This window comes from Pseudorca crassidens, chromosome 14 (assembly GCF_039906515.1).
Source record: "Pseudorca crassidens isolate mPseCra1 chromosome 14, mPseCra1.hap1, whole genome shotgun sequence".
Lineage (NCBI taxonomy): Eukaryota > Metazoa > Chordata > Mammalia > Artiodactyla > Delphinidae > Pseudorca > Pseudorca crassidens.
In genome coordinates, this window is record NC_090309.1 from 51,340,884 (window position 1) to 51,363,058 (window position 22,175).

Consider the following 22,175-nt stretch of genomic DNA (forward strand, 5'->3'; position numbering starts at 1 on the left):
AATTGTTTCGAATGAGAGTGAGTGAGCATGGCTGACCCAGGGAGTCATTTTAATGGTTGTGAGGTTGCCTCTGGGCCGTAGGATGACCACATTCTATCTTTGGTTTGTTGAAGCAGTTCCCTTAGCTATGATGATTTTACATGGTGTCCCCGTAGTAGGTTGTGACCACATGACCTCTGAGATGTTTGTGCTTTCCCCCAACTCTCACCATTGTAGTTTCAGTAACCTTCAAAAGTAAAGTGTCAAATTGTAGGTAACTCAGTGGTAACAAAGTGCAAAATAACCCCATCTGGACAGAACAACTCAGTCAAGGTAGTATTGTCATAAATGAGCACTAAGTAAATGTCTCCTACCTACTTAGTAAAAACGTGCCGAAAATGGATTCTAAAATAGATTTTGTGCAGTACATTTTACGTAATCTGGAAGTATGCTAGGTGCCATGTTATCTGTGGGTTGAAGCTATTCCTCTAGTGCTTTACAAGAACATTCCCAAACTTAAGCAGACTGTTTTTGTCTTTTTATTGGTCATACTGCTTTAAACATATCAGTAGAAAAAGACAGAAAGAAACTTCCTGCTTATACTCCACACCCTATTCTGCTTACACATAATAAAATTTTGAACTATCGGATTCCAAAATAAGAAAACATGCCGTAGAGGCACCGGCTCCTCTGCTGGAGTCATCATCACACTGGAAAGAAAGTCTGGGCTCCAACCATGTGCCTCCATAGGCAATAATGAGGAGAACTCCCATACTCTCCTTCCTTACTGCTTCCTGAGGGACTCCTCTTGTGAGAGGAACGGAAGGCGCCCCAGTGTGATTCTGGAGAAGCAGTGGTTTACTGCGCATACTTCATTACCCAGCTTCTGTGTGTCCCTGACGATAGTTCTCTCTGGGTTCAGGGCAGGAAAATTAGATAAGGCCATCTGATGGGCCTGTGACTTTCAGAGGTTGACACGAGGCAGCAAATATCACAGCCAATTCTTCTAAGGCTCCTTCAAGATAAGCCAATGTATCATTCACTTGAGTTAAGGAGGTAAAGGTAGATATCAAAGACGTTTAGGGACAAAATTCAGAATCTTTGGGATTTTTATCTGCTACAAGTCATCACCCATTTTTTTCCTCTTTATTTTTTTTTTGCGGTACGCGGGCCTCTCACTGTTGTGGACTCTCCTGTTGTGGAGCACAGGCTCCGGACGCGCAGGCTCAGCGGCCATGGCTCATGGGCCCAGCCGCTCCGCGGCATGTGGGATCTTCCCGGACCGGGGCACGAACCCGTGTCCCCTGCATCGGCAGGCGGACTCTCAACCACTGCGCCACAAGGGAAGCCCTCCTGTTTATTTTTTAAAAAGTTCTCCAAATCTATTTACTTTAGACTTTTTTTCTGCATGTTTTTACTAAGTAGATAGGAGACCTTTACTTAGTACTTATTTATGACAACACTACCTTGATTGAGTTGTTCTGTCCAGACTGGGGTTTATTTTGTACTTTGTTACCACCGAGTTATCTACAAGCCAATAGAGAGAATTAGGAACCAAATCTCAACTGTTAATAAATGTGTACAGTTTTGAAGCTTGCTACTTGTGCTAACATTCCTGACAACATGGATTCTTTCATTCAATATCCAGTGCCTTCTCTGAATCAGGAATTAGGAATGATATGGTGAATAAGATTATCACTGACAGCAAGAACCCAATAGCTAGTAAAATCATCCTCCATTTATTCCTCCCTCCTCCTTACCCCCCAAATTAACCCACCAGTAAGCCCCACAACACTGACTTCAAAATAGTCCCTTCTACTCATCTCTACCACCACCACCCTGGGGCAAATCTCTGTCATCTCCTGCCTACACGGCAAAACCTCTTAACTCATTTCTCTGCTTCTCATCTGCTCTTCAACCCCCATAACACATTCTTCATTGATCATGCAGGAGGATCTTTTTAATATGTATGTAAACCTATGTCATTATTCAGACTTCCGGTGATTTCCTATCACGCTTAGAATAAAGTCTCAGTCCCCCACCTAGACTGCAAAGCTCCCATGACTCTCTCCTGCCTTCTTTCTTCCTCACTGACCATTCTTGGGTCAAACTATCTGTCTTTCATCCCTCAAACACTTTTCAACCTTAGGGCCTTGGCATAGTTGTTCCCTAGAACGTTTACACTCTCCCCAAAGATAGTCACAAATTGGCTTCTTTTGGTTGTTCAAGTCCAAGAGCCTTTCCACAAATACCCAGTATAAAGGGCCCTCCCTTTTACCCTGTTGTATCACCCTTTCACGTTTGTGTTGTTGTTTATTTATTGCTTCTTTGGTTGCATGCTTGGAAGAGAAGAGCAGTCCCTGAAATCTGGGAACTGGCTTAATCCACACAGTGAGGCCTGAATATCATTAGAAGCTGTCCTGGAGATCACAGAAAGATCATGCTTTTTGCCTGTTGGACAGAAACTATCTCACGGAATACCAACATGAGGCAGGTTACTCTGAGACCATAAGCAAGCGGAACAAAACAAAGCCACATTATTATTTTGTTTAAAAACAGTTAAAATCAAGGTCCCTGTACAACCTACAAAATGTCAAACCATCTTTTGGTTAAAATGAGTGACTACCACTTATCTACCAATCACAGGTCTGTCCTGACTCTAGTCTGCTCTTGCTATAGATAAGAGTTATTGAGATACCTAGGCAGTTGTAGAATTACCTCTACTTCCTGATAGCATCCAATCCAGAACAAAGCCATGCTTTCTTAACCTTGCCCCAAGTTGACTAATACAAGCCCAAACTCTTAATAAGTATTTTCTAACACCCTCTTACTGAGATGCTTCATGGTTGCCTATGATGTGTGTTCTGTCTTGCTATAAAAATTAATAAACCCAACTTGTTCAACTGAAGGCATGTTCCTAGTGATCTCTGGCCGGAGGGCATTGACAGTGGTGCATTGGTTGGCTCTTGGTTTTCTGACTTTCCAACTAGAAGATGGACTAGAGCAGGGCCTTGTCTTATTCACTGCTGTATCCAGAGTCTTAAATAGGTTTGCAATTTAGTAGACCCAACACATATTTGTTGAATGAATTGATCTTTTTTATATGGAGATTTAATAAGCCTTAGAGCATTGATTTTCGCATACAAATCCTTGGCCCAAAGACCCCAAGGTTCCACTTGGTGGACTGCAGCCTGAACCAGAAATGTACATCCTTTATTTGCTTTTCATAGGCTGATGGCACACAAGCCATTGAACTTAGATTTTCACAATACAATTAAGGGCTACCTATGAGATTATTAAGAATTAAACAACCTTAGCATTTATAAGCTAAAAATAGCATACAATTACACTTACTCAAAATTCAAACTGAATAATCTAGAGTCAGGCTGCCACATTTTGCTGGGCAACGTTTCCAAGCTCCCGCTGCACATGCATGTGAATGGGTAGTAGGAGTTCCTACCTGACTTGTGTTGTGTGTTGTTTTCATCTGGTAACAGTTTTGCTTTTTAAATTAATCTGTTATGAGTTTAGTTTCAACATTTACAATTTAGTTTATTTGAGTTTCTTGGTTAACTCTGTTGAATGGCACATAATTGCATCAACTAACATGTGTCAGTAAGAATTTCAGACATTTGTTTTACAGTTCAAATATTAATCATCCACAAACCTCCCCCCATCCCTGGCTTCCCAAATTTACTTGTACAGTGACACCTCAGTCCATTGTAAGTGTTCACAGGTAGGAGAGGCAGGATTAGGGGCTCCTTTTCTACCTATGTGGGTCACAAGCAAAATCGGTTTAAGACGAAATACCTAAGAGAACTGTGTTTACTGAGCCACTGAGTCTTGAGGCCTTACGCTTTGTGATTCAGCCATGAGTTTACAAAATGTAGACTTCCTCTGAAAGCAGAAGACAACTAGGCTAGCATACCTGCTGTCCTATGAATCATGACAATCGAAAGCCCAATTCAGATAAGTGACCCCACTTTTCACTTCCCAATCTAGCAGCTATTTTGTTTATCTACCCAGATTTTAGCAGGCAAGAGCCTTTTTTTTTAGTATATACTCTCTTTATGACAGAATAGTCAAAACAGTTATCTGCTTACCAATGCAATGGCAGGCACTAAGTCTCTTTCTGTGGGTTTTCACAGATTAGAAGATAAAAGAACCATTTTGTAAGAGTCAAAGAAATTATTTATTATGTAATAAAGCCTCTAATTTAGGAGGACTGTTTCATTCTTTAATATATATTTTGCCAACCATCCCACTCCGCAAGGATTCAGCAGGGATAATTGTAGAAATGTTTCATTTCTGAGTACTATGTGGGTGTCTCTCAAAGGATCTGATTTTGAAGTAGAATAAATAAAAATACTAATGATATTTGTTGCTTTTTTTTCCCATTCATAGAGGTATGAAACTCTAGCTTTTAATTAATTCAAACTGCCATTTCCTTCCATGTTATTAGCTTTCAAGTGTTTTATAATTATGAAACTACAAGTAAGTACACAAATTAATTGGACCTTGAAATATTGTCTATCTGATGCATCAGGGCAATTTTTATGGAGAAAAAGTGTAATAATGACATCCCTAGAATTGGAGAATTCTAGCTTCTCATCTCATATTTCTCTTCCAAAATTCACAGGTGCTTCCTAAGGGGGGAAAAAGAACCCTTTGTCTCATCTGTAATAATTTCAGATACAATTAGCTTCTCCTTCTACTTAAGTAGAATGTTGACATAATGGGCTCAAAATTTGATGAACTGTACAAATGCTACTACAGTAAATAGTTTAAAGGTCATCAAAGGAGCCATAAGATATCATGAATTTTAATCAATCAGTAGGTCAATTAATCACATATTATATATCGATGCTATACTATGGTTCTAGGCAGGCCTACCATGCTGTAAATGATGCCTACGATTTGTGAGACATGGTCTTCTCCATCAGGAAGCTTTCAATTAGAGAAACAAGGATAGCACATAGGTGTACTGAAGATAATAATAACATACCAAAAACTAATAATGAATGTAGTTTCTAAATATTATAGAAACTTTACAGCAGTGATTCTCAAAACCTTGGGGCATGAGTGGAGGAGGGGAGATCTCTGAGACCTTTTCAGTGAAGTCAAAACTATTTTCATAATAATACAAAGATTTTATTTGCCTTTTTATTCTCATTTTTTCCACAAGAGTACAGGGGAGTTTTTCAGAGACTAAATGACATGTAATTTTGCAACAGATTGAACGCAGAAACAGATATTAGCACCAAAATGTCTTGTATTAAACTGAATATTTAAAATATTTGCAAAAATGTAAAGCAATGCTGTGCTCTTTCTTCAAAAATTTTTGTTTTTAAAAATAGCTATTTTGGGCTTCCCTGGTGGCTCAGTGGTTGAGAGTCCGCCTGCTGATGCACGGGACGCAGGTTCGTGCCCTGGTCCGGGAAGCTCCCACATGCCGCAGAGCGGCTGGGCCCGTGAGCCACGGCCGCTGAGCCTGCGTGTCTGGAGCCTGTGCTCCACAACGGGAGAGGCCACAACAGTGAGAGGCCCGCGTACCGCAAAAAAAAAAAAAAAAAAAAAAGCTATTTTTTAAATGTATGTTTTATGTTAACATATAATATATTTACTCTTGTTATTTTTAAATGAATTAATAAATATTTAACAGTTTTTCACTTTTAATTTCTAACAGAGTATATATCCATAGATACAATCTCTATAAACAAAAGATGTTTGGAGCCTTTAGTCATTTTTAAGAGTGAAATGTTCCTTGAAACTAAAAAATTTAAGAGTTGCTGTTTTAGAGAAATGCAAGATTACTAATGATACACATATATGTCCTGCCTCTTCTGAGGTTCTAGACAATTTATCACCACACTAAAATCCAAGTAGCAGGTTATTAAGTAAACATCTTTTCAAACTTCACATAGTTTGTGATACTAGATCTTTTTCTTCTTTCGTAATGCATTTTCTTCAGTGACTGGGCTTTTGATTTTCCCACACATCAAGCACATATCCTTGGGTCATGCCATGGGGTGATTCTGTACCATAATTTCTTACATACTGATATGTCCCAATCAGATGTGAAGTATGTTTTAAGTAACATTAATAATTATGGTTTAACTTCCAAAATGAGTGAATAATTAAGTTTTTTGTTTGTCTTAAATAATCAGCAGAGTAGATTCAAGATTGTCTATGATAACATCTCTCTAACGCACTCGCATCCCCATATGCCTTCTTAGGTGAAAGGGAAAGGATGAGTTTGTAGCCAGCTTGCTGGGAATGTGCCTGGGAGTGTGTCATGCTTGTGAACTCCATTCTTCATGCTTGTCACAGTTGAAATGAAGTTGAGAATCTCTAAGGCAACTAATGTAGCATTTATGGAAATGACTAAACTCAGAGCACACTAATGACTTAATTGTTTTTGATTGATCGAACTGGAGGTCACATACAAATGACAACTGAAAAAAAGCCTAGCCTTTTCCAAAGAGTACCGCAAAATCTAGCCCATTGCAAAATGAAATGTAGCATCTTGCCAAGGCTTTGCATGAATCTATACCTAATTTGAAAATTTCTAAGTATGCATTTAGCTGGCCAAAGTTTTTGACCTTTATTTAATATAGAACACTAATTGCTTCCACAGTGAGTGAGCCTGTGTCAAAAATAAATTATGTAGAACCGTAGAACTGAAACATTGTGTGCACTTAGCAGCAACTTCTTCATGTTAATAGTTCGTGATTATTACTATTTATTGACCATTGAATATGTGCCAGTTTTTCTGCTAAGTGTTATATATTATCTCATTTATACCTTATGGGAAATTTCAAAAGGTATGTGTTGCCATTATTCTCATTTTATGGATGAAGAAGCTGGGATTTAGAAAGTTTATGCTAACCAGCTGATCTAAGCCCCAAGCTTAGGTCATGAAACCAGATCTGTCTGATCTCACTGCCTGTGCTCTTACCACTGAATTACCCTCTCCCCTGTGGTCACATAGTACATGCATTTGATTAGCAAAAGTGATTCAGTTCCTTTATTTCACAGACAAGGACACATCAGCATAGGCAGATTAAATGGTTTATACAAAGTCACAAAATAAGAAACAAAATCTGTATCCCTTCATTTTGTTCCTTTCATGGACATCTGGAACTCAGTACAGGGTATGGACGTAGAAGTTATCTTTTGTCCCTGAAGTTTCAGAATGTTTACTATGTAATGTAATTTCTGTGGCATTTAAATTTTTTTAACTTTATTTATTTATTTATTTATTTTTGGCCGTGTTGGGTCTTCGTTTCTGTGTGTGGGCCTTCTCTAGTTGCGGCGAGCAGGGACCACTCTTCATCACGGTGCGCGGGCCTCTCACTGTCGTGGCCTCTCTTGTTGCGGAGCACAGGCTGCAGATGCGCAGGCTCAGTAGTTGTGGCTCACGGGCCTAGTTGCTCCGCAGCACGTGGGATCTTCCCAGACCAGGGCTCGAACCCGTGTCCCCTGCATTGGTAGGCAGATTCTCAACCACTGTGCCACCAGGGAAGCCCTGTGGCATTTATAATATACTGTGATAGAGAGAGAGAAAGGGAGAGGAAGAAAGAGAGAGAGATAGAATGTAGGTGTGTATATGTGTGGTCTTGGAGAAGGACTCTGCCATATATATATATATATATATATATTTTTTTTTTTTTGTATTACCCATAGTTCTTCATACCTAGTTAGGCCATAATATGTATTAGTTGAGTGACTGAGCGAGTGAATGGTCCACTGTGATGCTTTCCTGAGTGTAAATTATAGAAAGTGCACCACCAGGTAGGAGGGAAAGCAACCCCCTCCATCTGCCACCAATTTCAATAAGAATCCTCTGATATTATTTGTTTTGCATATGGAATTATTTTTAAGTATTCTTTTGGAACAAATGTTTCTGTTGCCAGCAGTTTTTGCTTGTTTGTTTGCCTGTTTGTTTTTTAATCACCAGTCTAGTTTATACTGTTTAAAAGCTCATTTTCTCAATTTGGTTAATTAACAAAATTCAGCGGGCTCTCGTGAGTTTATTAGAATGAGGGTAAAATGTGATTCAAACTATGTGAGTACTGGCCCTGCTTTTTCCACTTCCTAACCATGATTCTGTGCTTTAGATTCCTTATCTTCCAAATTTTAAATGTGATATACTTGTTTCGTCTGCCTTTCTTACCAGGTTTTGGTAAGGATAAAATGAGAGTGTGTATGTCAAAGTGTGTCAAAATGCATAAAGTGATATATAATGTAAGAATAATTATTGATTATATATTATTAAATAATTCAGTGTCAGTGATTATTTTTAAATTTTCATTCTCTCTACAGTGGGGCCGTGTACATGCTATAGTCTCTACAGGTAGACTTATAATCCTGTTCACTAGTCCTAACATTTTACTCATAAAAGGTGCTTCTTTTTGAACTGGAAAGACACATTTTCTGACTCTGGTGTACCCAGAAGTTATCTAAAGGATTCAGAGAATTAATTCCCAACAAGTCACAGAACTGTGCCACCAAGACCTGAAAGTAGATCAGTAAAAATATAAAAATATAGAGCTACAGGGCTTCCCTGGTGGCGCAGTGGTTGAGAGTCCGCCTGCCGATGCGGGGGACGCGGGTTTGTGCCCCGGTCCGGGAAGATCCCACATGCCACGGAGCGGCTGGGCCCGTGAGCCATGGCCGCTGAGCCCGCGCGTCCAGAGCCTGTGCTCCGCGACAGGAGAGTCCACAACAGTGAGAGCCCCGGTTACCGCTAAAAAAAAAAAAAAAAAAATATATATATATATATATATATAGAGAGAGAGAGAGAGAGAGAGAGAGAGGGAGCTACAAAATATACAAATGTAAAAAAATACATAAATATTACAAAACAGACCTACAAAAATACAAATGTTCCTAGGACTAGGTGGCCTATAATAGAGTTGATGAAAGAAGGCATTTTACCCAGAGATACAGCAAGAGGCTTGGGTGTGCAGCACGTTGACACATTCATTTATTCATTCGTTCATTCCTCATTCACTTAACAAACATTTATTGAATGTCTACTATATGCCAGGCCCTGTGCTAGAGGCTCTAAGAATGAAGTGGACAGGGGTCCAACTTTACAGTTCCTAATAATCCAGGAAGAAGAAAAAGAAAGATACAAACAACTACAACAGACAGAATTTTTTAAGTGCTAAAAATGGTATTATTACAAATTACTATGGGAACATGATGGAAATCATGACTAACTCTGCCTGGGGACTTTGAGAAGCCTGCAAGGAAGGGTAGCACTTGAGCTTGATATAAAACAATGTGTAGGAGTTTACCAGAGTTGTTTTTTTAAATGGAAAAAGGGCATCTCCAGATAGAAAAGACAACATGTTCACACCAGTGAAGATGTAATAGAACATAGCATGCTGGAGACAATGTGAAAATTAGAACAAGTCTTTGAAAACTGCTTTGGCAGATTGATTCATGATCTATAAAAACACTTATGTTGTTAGACCAGTAATCCCACTTTGGGGAATTTATCTTATGAAAAAAAAAAAATTCAAAGGAAGAAAAGTGTTATTTACAATAGCATAAATACAAAATAGAAATGAATGCATTATCCAAAAAAATTCAAAATAATTATGTGAATTATAGCACACCAGTTTGTCTATTGTATTGCCATTAGAATGATAATAATGTTCTAGGTCAAGATGGAAAATGTATATGCTATTTTATTAAATTATAAAACTATATCTTTATTATTGTAGCTATTTTTTAATTAATTGTTATTGGAGTATAGTTGATTTACAGTGTTGTGTTAGTTTCTGCTGTACAGCAAAATGAATCAGTTATGCATATATCTACTCTTTTTTACATTCTTTTCCCATATAGGTCATTACAGAGTATTGAGTAGAGTTCCCTGTGCTACGCAGTAGATTCTTACTAGTTATCTCTTTTACATATAGTAATGTGTATATGTCAGCCCCAATCTCCCAATTTATCTGGCATTTCCCCCTTGGTAACCATAAGTTTGTTTTCTACATTTGTGACTCTGTTTCTGTTTTATAGATAAGTTCATTTGTACCAGTTTTTTAGATTCCACATATAAGCAATATCATATGACATTTGTCTTTCTGTGTCTGACTTACTTCACTCAGTATGACAATCTCTAGGTCCATCCCTGTCACTGCAAATGGCATTATTTCGATCTTTTTTTATGGCTAATATTCCATTGTATATATGTACTACATCTTCTTTTCCATTCATCTGTCAGTGGACATTTAGGTTGCTTCCATGTCCTGGCTATCATAAACGGTGCTGCAGTAAACATTGGGGTGCATGTATCTTTTCAAATTATGGTTTTCTCTGGATGTATGCCCAGGAGTGGGAGTGCTGGGCCATATGTTAGCTCTATGTTTAGTTTTTTTAAGGAAATTCCATACTGTTCTCCATAGTGGCTGCATCCGTTTACATTCCCACCAACAGTGCAAGAGGGTTCCCTTTTCTCCACACCCTCTCCAGCATTTATTGTGTGTAGATTTTTTTGATGATGGCAATTCTGACTGGTGTGAGGTGATACCTCGTTTTCGTTTTGATTTGCACTTCTCTAATGATTAGTGATGTTGAGCATCTTTTCATGTGCCCCTTGGCCATCTGTCTGTCTTCTTTGGAGAAATGTCTATTTAGATCTTCTGCCCATTTTTTTGATTGGGTTGTTTTTTGGATATTGAGCTTCATGAACTGTTTGTATATTTTGGAGATTAATCCCTTGTCGGTCTCTTCATTTGCAAATATTTTCTCCCATTCTGTGGGTTGTCTTTTTGTTTTGTTTACGGTTTTCTTTGCTGTATTATTGCAACTATTTAAAATTATGTGTGTGTACAGATAAGAAATAGAAAAGAATGTGAAATGAAAATCAAAACACTAACAACAGCATCAACAGCAACAGAAAGGTTTGTGAAGGTAGTGGGATTGTGACTGAATTTTTTTCATAGATTTACTTTGTTGTGGTGATCATATTTACTAATTCAACTAATGTGTATTGACCATTTCTTATGTGTTATAAGCATTGCTTGGTCCTCCAGTTGAAAAGATAAAGGAGCTTATCATTTATATAATAAATTCTAAATTTTTAAAGAAAAGCACTTTTACACTTTCAGGCCTTTCCTAAAATAACTCTACCATCTTTCTAGATCCAAATTGAATGCAATCTGTTGCAGGAAATCTATTCATAATCTATTCATCCCATCATTTCTAAGCTCTCTCTAGATTTTCCAGCCTTCTATCCCCCACAATGAAAGGTATCATGCTGTAGGAGTTCAGTTGGGTAATCCAATTGAATTGGATTATCCAGTCCAAGGCTGGTGTCACGGTGGGAAGTGGCTGGATGCAGGAAGGGAGCATACATAGATGTGTGTCTCACACTGAGGCCCATAACCACCTGCATCCGAATCCCCAGGATCCCCAGGAGTAGAGGTTAAGTATGCAGTTTTTCACCGTCATCCCTAGAAATTATAATTAAGTCCACCAGGGCGGGGTCATAAAATTGCATTTTTAACAAACACTCAAATTCTTTGTCATCTTAAGTTTGGGAAAGAATTGCTATAAATATTAAGTCTACATGAAATAAGTGCTTCTGCCAGCTGCAGTTTGCTCATGGAACTTTACAGTATATTTGTATGAGTGAAAACTTGCAACTTCTTTTCACGGATTTTCTTATAATGTTATATTTAGTCCACGATGAGCTTTGTTTCCAACTTAGGTTTCACGATTTTGTTAATGGAAAACATTTACTCCTGATAAGTAAAAATGTGGATTCTTCATGTGCGCATGCTTGTGTGCGTGCATAGGATTGTGAAGTCATGTGTAACTGTCAGTGTAGGTATCTTTTCAAAGTCATTCTTGTTGCTTAAAATATTGTGTGGTCCATTATCAGTGCGGGAGGTGGGGAAGTGGAGGGGAAGGGGACTCACATTTTATAATGTCTGACAAACTGTACTCACTGAAAAACAAGTTTCTCACAAGGTCTATTAATGCACCTCAGCTACATGTAATGTTTTGCACTGTTTCTTTCCTTTTGTTCTTTTCTTTCTTGCCTCTCTCTCCTTTCCCTCTTTCCTTCTAACAGACTGGACCATGGACTATGGCTTTTGTTGGTTAATGCTTTTCATTAATCAGCCACGAAAACTATTTTTGATCACTGGTGTCTGGTAAAAGGCATTGTCCTACTCACAACATCCTGAAAGAATCGGTTCCTTATTAAACCTGTCCCTTGAGTCTTGAGTTTGGATCAGTGTGAACAGTTAGTCATCCTTATGTTGAAATAAAATAAATGTATAGTATGCCAAAAAGCTCAGAAATTTTTAAAAACTGAGTTAAGGACTGGCAGTAGACATCCTTTCAGCACCATTTTTACCCTTTGGTCTTAAACTGCCCAACCTAGAAGCCAGCTGGGAGAAAACAGTGACCGGAGGATTTCTGTACACTGCACTGTCCCTTCATCTTCATGTGTCATTGTTGTGCATGAAATAGATTTGGTATGTCTTTCTGGGTGGTTTTATTCTCTTAAACCATTAAAGAAGCTTTGATGTGATGCCAGTGGGTTCTGATCTCACTAACCTAAAGGAAAGCTTGCCTTCTCTAGACTTCTAGAGAGCTATCCTAAGAAAACCCTTAGTACAAATGAATTCTTAGGACATGCAAAAAGACCCTGCCTGGATATCTGCATAGTCATGGTTTCTAATGGCAGCAGTGAGATAGGGACCAATTCAGCCAAGTGTCATTTCTATCTGTGGCTATAAAAGGGTCACCCCTATTCTTGTAAATGCTACTATTTGCACATTTCTTCTATGCACATTAATTTTCCTTGCTCAAAAATATTTTCAACTAAAATATCCTTTATGTTGTAAAATCCAGTTTAGGAAGCTATCCCTTCATGGATGTCTCTAAAGCACCTGCATTTTTCTTTTTTACTGTGCCACTGGTCTCTGTTCTAATTCTCTCTTGGTGAACACTATTCCTACCACTCTTTAAATTTTATTCCCTAAAAAACAAGCTTCCCATTTCCATTCATGAGAAATCCTGTTGACATGACTCTTCATGAAAAGGAATTCTGAACTTGAAACTCTAAGGTGATCTTGAGGTTCTTATATTATGGAGAGGGGATGCCTATCAACAATGTAGATTTTGGGGATCTATCCAAGTAAGAGAATCAGTCTCCAGGGAAGGGCCCAGGAATCTGAATATTTAACTTGTTCCTTCTTGGTTCTTATGCGTACTAAACTTTGAGGACAGAGAGTCTAGAGCAAGCACTAGGAGTGGTATTGATTTGGAAAGAACATTTGATATGTAGTCAATAGACTTTTAATTGCTAACTTCATGGATATAGGTGATATTTAATCCCTCTGAGTATCAATTTCTTTTATTTTCAACATTAGTTTAATACATTTTAGAATACAGTGTTATGGAAAAGATTATATAAGGCAGTGGGGTTTTTGCTTGTGTTTTCACTTTGCAAAAAGCGTGCATAACTAGAGAAATAATCGGTGTAAAAAAACAAAACCCCGGGCTTCCCTGGTGGCGCAGTGGTTGAGAGTCCGCCTGCCGATGCAGGGGACATGGGTTCGTGCCCCGGTCCGGGAAGATCCCACATGTCGTGGAGCGGCTGGGCCCGTGAGCCATGGCCGCTGAGCCTGCGCGTCAGGAGCCGTGGCCGCTGAGGCTGCGCGTCCGGAGCCTGTGCTCCGCAATGGGAGAGGCCGCAACACTGAGAGGCCCACGTACCGGGAAAAAAAAAAAAATAACCCACATGAATAAGGTTGCAGAAAACCGACACATAAGATTTAGAATATGAGAAATTTTACTCATTTAGACATTAATTCACTTCCTGCCTCTAACCTGTACTTGCAAATATTAAATTAGTAGTTAACAGGAGTGTAGTGGCACTCCATGGTGTCAAACTAGGGCTGCCATTGTAGGGGAAAAAAAATAAAATAAAATTTAAAACTAAGGTAATCCACTATGATTTTCTACCATTTCTATTTGTTCTCTTAAAAAAGGAAAATGGTCCAGAATATTTCCTATTCTATATTCTCTCACAACTAGAGCTTACTTCCTGACATATGTCTTTTAAAAGTCACTCATGCATCCTACTTCCCATTCATCATCACTGTGGTGAAAGTACAGACAAGAGAATTTGCATATAAAACAATTTTCAGCCACCACTCATATTCTTGTGAAAGGAGGAGACTCAAAGCTGCTGCTTTTGTATTTCATAGCCTATCAATGCCCAGTGGAGGATCATACTCTCTTTCCTGGGTAGCAAAAGCTTTCCATGCCTTAATCCAGCATCAGTGTGGGAGGGAGGAGGCTTTGGAGCCATCTACTGCCTCTTATTTGACATCAACGTTTCCCCTTCCTCTAAGTTTTACTCTGGTTAATAATTATGGTGATTTTTAAAATCTTGAAACTTGCCAATATCATGTTGATCCATTGACTGGAATGGGACAGAATCCCACTGTAACTTAATTTAAGCCAAGTTATTTAACCTCTCTGCCTCAAAATCCTTCATCCATAAAATGAAGGAGTTGGTCGATGCAAGCCATACGAGCTCTTGGAGTTGTAAAAACCCTTCTGGTTTTAAGAGAACTGTGACATGGAATATGCTCCCACACCACAGAGTACGTGGTAATATCTAGATCTGTGGCTCTTTTCTCTGATCCCTCTCTCTCTCTCTCTCTCTCTCTCTCTCTCTCTCTCTCTCTCTCTCTCTCTCCCTCTCCTGCTTTCCTGCAATATTTCCCTGTTACAAAGAGCATTAATGTGGCTTGAAGCTGCTCCAATGTCAGTGTTCCAGGCGGCTCTGTATCTCAGCCCTGTTGCCCTGACGCACAGGCTGGGCCAGGTGTGGAAACTGGCATGAAAGGAGTCACAGAGGGAAAGTGCCTGAAGCTGGTTCTGAGAACTCTGTTCCTAAAAACTTAATCTATGGATAGAAAGACAGGGTGGGGTCCTGGAGACAAGAATCACTAACCTCCTTGCTAGTGGGATATGGTGACACTCTGCAAGCTGTGGTGGGGCGTGGGGAGGGGTCCAAAATGGGATTTATTCGCTTGCTTGTTTACAAGTCTAACTTTGTGGACGCTAAAGTAGCCTAAGAAGTATAATTTGAGGGTCACAAAAGCCCCCTCCCCTCACGGAGTCCCTCAAAGAGCCCTCCTGTGATCCCTGTAAATATTACTTTTTCTAGCCACATCTTCAAAAATTCAAATATGAAAAGGAATAAGGACCTCAAGCCTTTTATATTGTTAATTTCAATGAGATTAATTTCTCAGACCCTTTGTTTAAATATAAACCTCCATGGAGAATGGATTACTTGACCTATTAACAGCATTCGAGCAAGTTGATGCCAATGTGTTTTCTGACACACTTTTTATCACAGGCTTCCAGATCACCACACTTTGCTTTTCCTCCTAGCCTCATCTTCATTTGCTGTTTCTTCCTCTTCTCCATGACTTCTTAACTTTGGAGTGACCCACAGCCTTGGGCCTTGGTTATCCTCTTCTCTCCATCTAAACTTCCTTCCTTGCCACATCACAATATATACAGAATACTTTTTCTTTTTTAACCTGTTTGTAAATAAGGTAGAAAAGCCCAGTGTTTAGAGCATGGTTTCTCAGTCTCAGTACTATGGACATCTAGGGCCAGATAACTCTTTGATGTAGGAGCTGTCCTGTACATTTTAAGATGATTAGCAGCGTCCTTGGCTACTACCCACTAGATGCTAGGAACACTTCCCCCAGTTGTGACAACAATAAATGTTTCCATACATTGTCAGATGTTCCCTTGGGGACAAAATCACCCCCCCCCATAAACCATGATTTAGAATAATTGGGGGTAAAACAAAAAATTCTTGAATAATGCATATTAGAAGCCTTTCACTAAATTTGGCCAATTCTTTTTTTAAAGTTTATATCTCTTAAAGTTATAAGAATCTGAATAACAACAACAAAAGAGTTAAAAATAGAATCTCTAAGCCAGGTTCTGGTTTGGGGATAAAACAAGCTTGTGCCAGGTAGGAACCAGAAGAAAATGGATTTCATCTTGTCCTTAACCCTATACCATTATTGGTTAAAAAAAAAAAAAAGAAAAAAAAATGCACATCATCTTGCTTTTAAAGCAGCAGTAAACAATATCCTAAATTAAGATTCGAGTTTAGCTCTGCCATTTCTTGCCAGTTGCATCCTTCTGAGAAAACTACGTTTTGAAAGAGTTAATTCACCCAAGTTCAGGTAACTAGTCAAATCCTTTATTTCTCAGTCCTCCACATTCCTACCTCTAAGAATCAGAGATGATTCAGGTGAATTGTCGCTAGAAGTTGTAAAGCTCTGTAACACACGTAAGTTTGCACTGTTATCTGCATTCAGAGATGAGAGAATCGAACGTTAATATGGGATGTGGAGGTCTTCAGCTAAGACTGCCAGAGCCTATACCTAGCAGCTCTCTTCTTGCCCACATGTACTCAGTGTTCTTTGCATGAAAAAAAACAGGCCACCCTTCCCTCTGTCTGTCCTCCTTTCCCCTCAACAGTTTTGCTTAAAACATCTACCAATCACGTCCTTTTAACCATAAATGAACATAGGTGCCATCATTTACATTATTTAATAATTTTAAATTAGAAGAGGAATACATACACTTGATTTGAAAAATGTCCAGGATGGTACCTATTAAAACTAGGCTATGGTCCCACCTTTGAACTCAGCTCCCCTCCTCAGATTTAACCACTATTAACTGATACTTTATGTCCTTACAGAAATTTCCTTTGCATATGCAGCTATGTATTTGTGTGTGTAAATGCGTGTGGGTATATAGCCTTTAAACAATTTTAAATTTGTACCTTTAATTTTTGTTTACATAACAATATATCTTAGAGATCTCTTCATATACGCATGTTTGAATTTACCACGTTCTATATAACAGCTACAGAGTATCCGGACTGTAAAACTGTAATTTATCTCATCAGTTCATTATTGATGAGTAGGTGGTTTCCAGTTTTTGGCTATTACAATAGTTCAATAAATAGGTTTAATGTCAATGTTTCATGATAGTTGTTTTCTTTTTGATAAATGCTCTGAGCCTTAATCTTTTCTTTTAAAAGAATAAAGTTTGGTTGTTGAGGGTCATATTATTGAATAAATAGGCCAAATGGAGAGAGTGGGCACAAAACAATATATATTTTAAAGAACTTAAGAAATGCTTTATTATTTCCTTAGAGTCAACATTGAATAAAGGAGAGAGGAAAGGAATTTGCAAAACAAAAACTTGACAGAGTCCATTCTTTCCAGGATGGAAAGACAAAATGAGCTTTGGAATTTCAGCATTCTAAACCTCAGTGGCACTTTACTTTCTTATGGCATACCTATCACGATTTATTCTCAGATTTTTTTCTTAGTAGTATTGAGTGACTCTAAACGGGGTTAGAATTAGTCCTTGAAAATGCATGGAGATAATGAAAACTGGGCCATAAAGAACAATAGAGTTTCCCCAGGTACTCTTTGTCATATAAAGGTTATTCCCGAAGATCATTCAATGTTTCTTTTGAGCTTTTTAAAAAGTATCTCCATGATACTGCCATTTGAAACACACCATAGTCTCACAACTTAAAACATTCCTTGTCAGACAGGATACGATCATCTCAGTTACCTTGAACTGTGCAACATGTCTGCTATTATAGAATGATCAATAAATGCAGATGTATTGGGGATATATTTCCATATGGTATTCCAGATGTGGAGCCTTTGCTTACGAAAGGATTACTTTACATTTTAGAGGAAAGGCAAAAAATAAGTACATATTTCCAACACTGGATAACTCATTTATTTTTCTGGCTTTGGGAAGCAGGATGTGTACATCCTTTGGTGCTTGTTTGTTTGTATTTTTATTTTTTGTTGTTTTATTTTGTTTGTATTTTTTAACATCTTTATTGGAGTATAATTGCTTTACAATGGTGTGTTACTTTCTGCTTTATAACAAAGTGAATCAGCTATACATATACATATATCCCCATATCTCCTCCCTCTTGCGTCTCCCTCCCACCCTCCCTAACCCACTCCTCTAAGTGGTCACAGAGCACTGAGCTGATCTCCCTGTGCTATGTGGCTGCTTCCCACTAGCTATCTATTTTACATTTGGTAGTATATATAAGTCCATGCCACTCTCTCACTTCATCCCAGTTTACCCTTCCCCCTCCCCGTGTCCTCAAGTCTATTCTCTATGTCTGCGTCTTTATTCCTGTCCTGCCCCTGGGTTCTTCGGAACCTTTTTTTTTTTTTTTTAGATTCCATATATATGTGTTAGCATACGGTATTTGTTTTTCTCTTTCTGACTTCTTTCACTCTGGATGACAGACTCTAGGTCCATCCACCTCACCACAAATAACTCAATTTCATTTCTTTTTATGGCTGAGTAATATTGCATTGTATATATATGTGCCACATCTTCTTTATCCATTCATCCGATGATGGACACTTAGGTTGCTTCCATCTCCTGGCTGTTGTAAATAGAGCTACAATGAACATTGTGGTACATGACTCTTTTTGAATTATGGTTTTCTCAGGGTATATGCCCAGTAGTGGGATTGCTGGGTCGTATGGTAGTTCTGTTTTTAGTTTTTTTTTTTTTTTTTTTGTGGTACACGGGCCTCTCACTGTTGTGGCCTCTCCCGTTGCGGAGCACAGGCTCTGGACGCACAGGCTCAGCGGCCATGGCTTACGGGCCCAGCCGCTCCGTGGCATGTGGGATCTTCTCGGACTGGGGCACGAACCCGTGTCCCCTGCATCGGCAGACAGACTCTCAACCACTGCGCCACCAGGGAAGCCCTGTTTTTAGTTTTTTAAGGAACCTCCCTACTGTTCTCCACAGTAGCTGTATCAATTTACATTCCCACCAACAGTGCAAGAGGGTTCCCTTTTCTCCACACCCTCTCCAGCATTTATTGTTTGTAGATTTTTTGATGATGGCCATTCTGACTGGTGTGAGGTGATACCTCATTGTAGTTTTGATTTGCATTTCTCTAATGATTAGTGATACTGAGCATTCTTTCATGTGTTTGTTGGCAGTCTGTATATCTTCTTTGGAGAAATGTCTATTTAGGTCTTCTGCCCATTTTTGGATTGGATTGTTTGTTTTTTTGATATTGAGCTGCATGAGCTGCTTGTAAATTTTGGAGACTAATCCTTTGTCAGTTGCTTCGTTTGCAAATATTTTCGCCCATTCTGAGGGTTGTCTTTTCCTCATGTTTATGGTTTCCTCTGCTGTGCAAAAACTTTGAAGTTTCATTAGGTCCCATTTGTTTATTTTTGTTTTTATTTCCATTTCTCTAGGAGGTGGGTCAAAAAGGATCTTGCTGTGATTTATGTCATAGTGTTCTGCCTATGTTTTCCTCTAAGAGTTTTATAGTGTCTGGCCTTAACGTTTAGGTCTTTAATCCATTTTGAGTTTATTTTTGTGTATGGTGTCAGGGAGTGTTCTAATTTCACTCTTTCACATGTAGCTGTCCAGTTTTCCCAGCACCACTTATTGAAGAAGCTGTCTTTTCTCCATTGTATATTCTTGCCTCCTTTATCAAAAATAAGGTGACCTTGTTTGTCTTTTTAACGATCGATAACATGGCATATTTATTGGGACTTAAATTGTCTTTAAAGAGAAACAGCTCTAATTGGCAAAAAAAAAAAAAGCATAGTAATGTATTTCTTAATGTTGCATAATTGCCTATACAAAATTATCCCATAACAATATTCATTATAAACGGGGTATTCAAAAAATGCCATTCATTAACTTGAAAATAAAATTACAATTACAAAGCTTTGAGCCGATTCTGTTAGGAGGGTTGCATGCTAATTGCACAGTTTAAGGCTTCTAATTTAATATTAGGTGAAAAGGTGATAATCATCTGAAGGGAAGCACATAAGAAGAGTTGAAGGGTTGGGATGTTAAAAAGTAGTTTCCTTTCTGCTGAGCTGTCACATTGGATTACAAAGGAATACAGAGAAAAATTCCTGTGCATGAAAATAGGTCTTTATTTGGGTCCGGGTTTAGGGGAATGTCCGTTTCCCTACGCAGTCACAGTAGGGGAGCAGATTTGACAGCAGAGACTGCCAAGACTTTTTGAGCTGGGCACGGGCTGGTCTGTCTACCAACAGCCTCGTCAACTGCAGACGGAACTGCAGCATCCCTTCCTGCAGTAGTGCATCAGCCATTGGCTCATTGGTGACACGTGACTGATAGAGCCTTTTCTGTGTGTTTCCTCGCCCATCTGTGTGCAGGGCACTGATAGGCCAGGCTGATGCGCAGGCAATTTATCATCTTGATCTCCCACTGAGTCAGGGAGCTCTCCTGTCACCAGTATTGATTTCAGAGGATGGACTAAATTTCCTAGGATTTCCATTAAGAATTAAGAAAAAAGCTCTAAGCACGCAGGGTAGCCAGACAGACATGGATATGAGATGGCACTGTGAAAACTCGCAGGTAGCTTCTTCTATCACAGCCGGTGCTCAGCACAGCTTAGAACTGCAGCATGCAGGGTTTAAGATACCAGGAGCCTAAGAACAGTAATAATGAAAATAAGAATAAACTCTTTTGGATAAACTAATTTTAAGATTTATATTAAAATGTTTCTTCTTGGAGATTGCATGTCAAATTTATGCACGCTCTGTATGCAACGTAGAAAGGTTGTTTTAAATTTTTAAATGTCCTTAAACCCTGAGCATGGTTGCTTCTACTTTTGTTTGTGGCGTGAGCTTCAGATGTCTTATGAGCATGCTTGTGGCAGAGACAACCAAAAATTGTGGGAGGGTGTGTTTATATATGTGTATTAAGTTGATTCGAGTAAAAGCATGAATAAAAGCTGCTTTCACGACTCGCCAGACTGCTTTATTATTGTTAGTGACTTGGTGATGATTTTGCCTAAATATGCTTAGATTCTGACCATGCATGCTTTTTTGGCAGAGTGGGTTTTCGTTGAGAATTCGTAAAGGTGTAATGTGTGAATTAACTGTATGTTTTGTGCCACAGAAAATGTATTAGTGATTATTAAACCTGATTAATTAATGGAAATATTTCATGATGGTAAGATTTGAGTAACACTTATTTACACTAATTCTGCTTACTGAAAAAAAAATGCATGTCTGGGATTACTGAACGTTTTTGTATTTTTGAAATATAAATTTTGATTATTTCAGAGACAGTAAGATTTCAGTTTTTAAAAATGCATCCGAGGTGAGAGAATTAGAAACATTTTTTTTGATTTTAGCCTAAGAGAGGATTCTAAAAGTGCTGTTTGCGTATTCGAGACATCATGTGCATGTTAATGAGTGTGAATTCTTCGGATAATTGTTTGATAGTCTCCTAGCTATCCTTATTCTCCTGAAGAGGAGAAAAGCCTTGGCATTTAAGTATTTCCTAGGCCCATGGGAATTAGAGCCAGCAAGAGTATGGCCAGATGGGATTGGCATGCTTGGCTGGGAGAGGAAACAATAGGCGGGGGCGGAGCAGATGGAGAACAGAAGGGATTGAGTCTCAGAAAAGGGGAGGGGGGAGGGGAGGAGTAGGCTTAATAGTGAAGGAAGCCTGGCCCCTCTTTTCAAGGGAACTTCTGATTGCATCTTCCTTTAAGTATGAGATAGAATGTCATGTCTGTTGTGACAACTATTTTTCATTGAATTAGGTAACCCCTGCTTCATAGATTAGGAAAGAAATCCCGTGAATAGAAGGTACTTTACCAGATTATAAATGGTGTGCTCTTTGTTGTTGTTTGTAACCTTTTTCTCTTTGCCATATTCAGGAAGAGTATTCAATAGGAGCAGAATTCAAATTAAGCTGTCATATTATTTGAGTCATTGGTATCTACATATAAATATGGCAATAACTACTAAACTTATTTATCAAACTTTAACGATTCAAGCATCAATAGGGCTTGCTGACTCTTTCCCTAAGTAAGCTTTGAATTATGAAAACATTAGGAGCTCATGCTGACTAATCTACTGATTTTTCACTTCTGGCTTATAAATAGATGTTCATTTCTAGAATAACTTTAAATGTTTTATTTAAGTATTTGTTGACTTTATCCTGAAGGCTGGGGGCTTGACCAATGCCCAGTTCAAATTCTGCAATGAAATTAATCAAGCCTTCTGTCACCCAAGGGCACAGTCTTTGCCCAGAAGGGTCATAGG

The 22,175-nt window shown here is 38.7% G+C and overlaps 1 protein-coding gene across 27 annotated transcripts in view; it reads left to right on the forward strand.

The window, feature by feature from the left end:
* The window catches only part of NRXN1 (neurexin 1), a 1,121,405-nt gene that overhangs the window by 1,049,439 nt on the left and 49,791 nt on the right, over positions 1-22,175 (forward strand). For 2 of the 27 annotated variants that reach the window (XM_067703025.1, XM_067703026.1), the window contains exon 1: positions 20,286-20,472. The exons of the other annotated variants lie outside the window; for them this stretch is intronic. In XM_067703025.1, coding sequence (XP_067559126.1) covers positions 20,440-20,472 — 33 coding nt within the window. In that variant the 5' untranslated portion in view covers positions 20,286-20,439. Of the gene's footprint in view, positions 1-20,285; positions 20,473-22,175 lie in introns of those variants that run through there. 27 annotated transcript variants of the gene reach the window in all.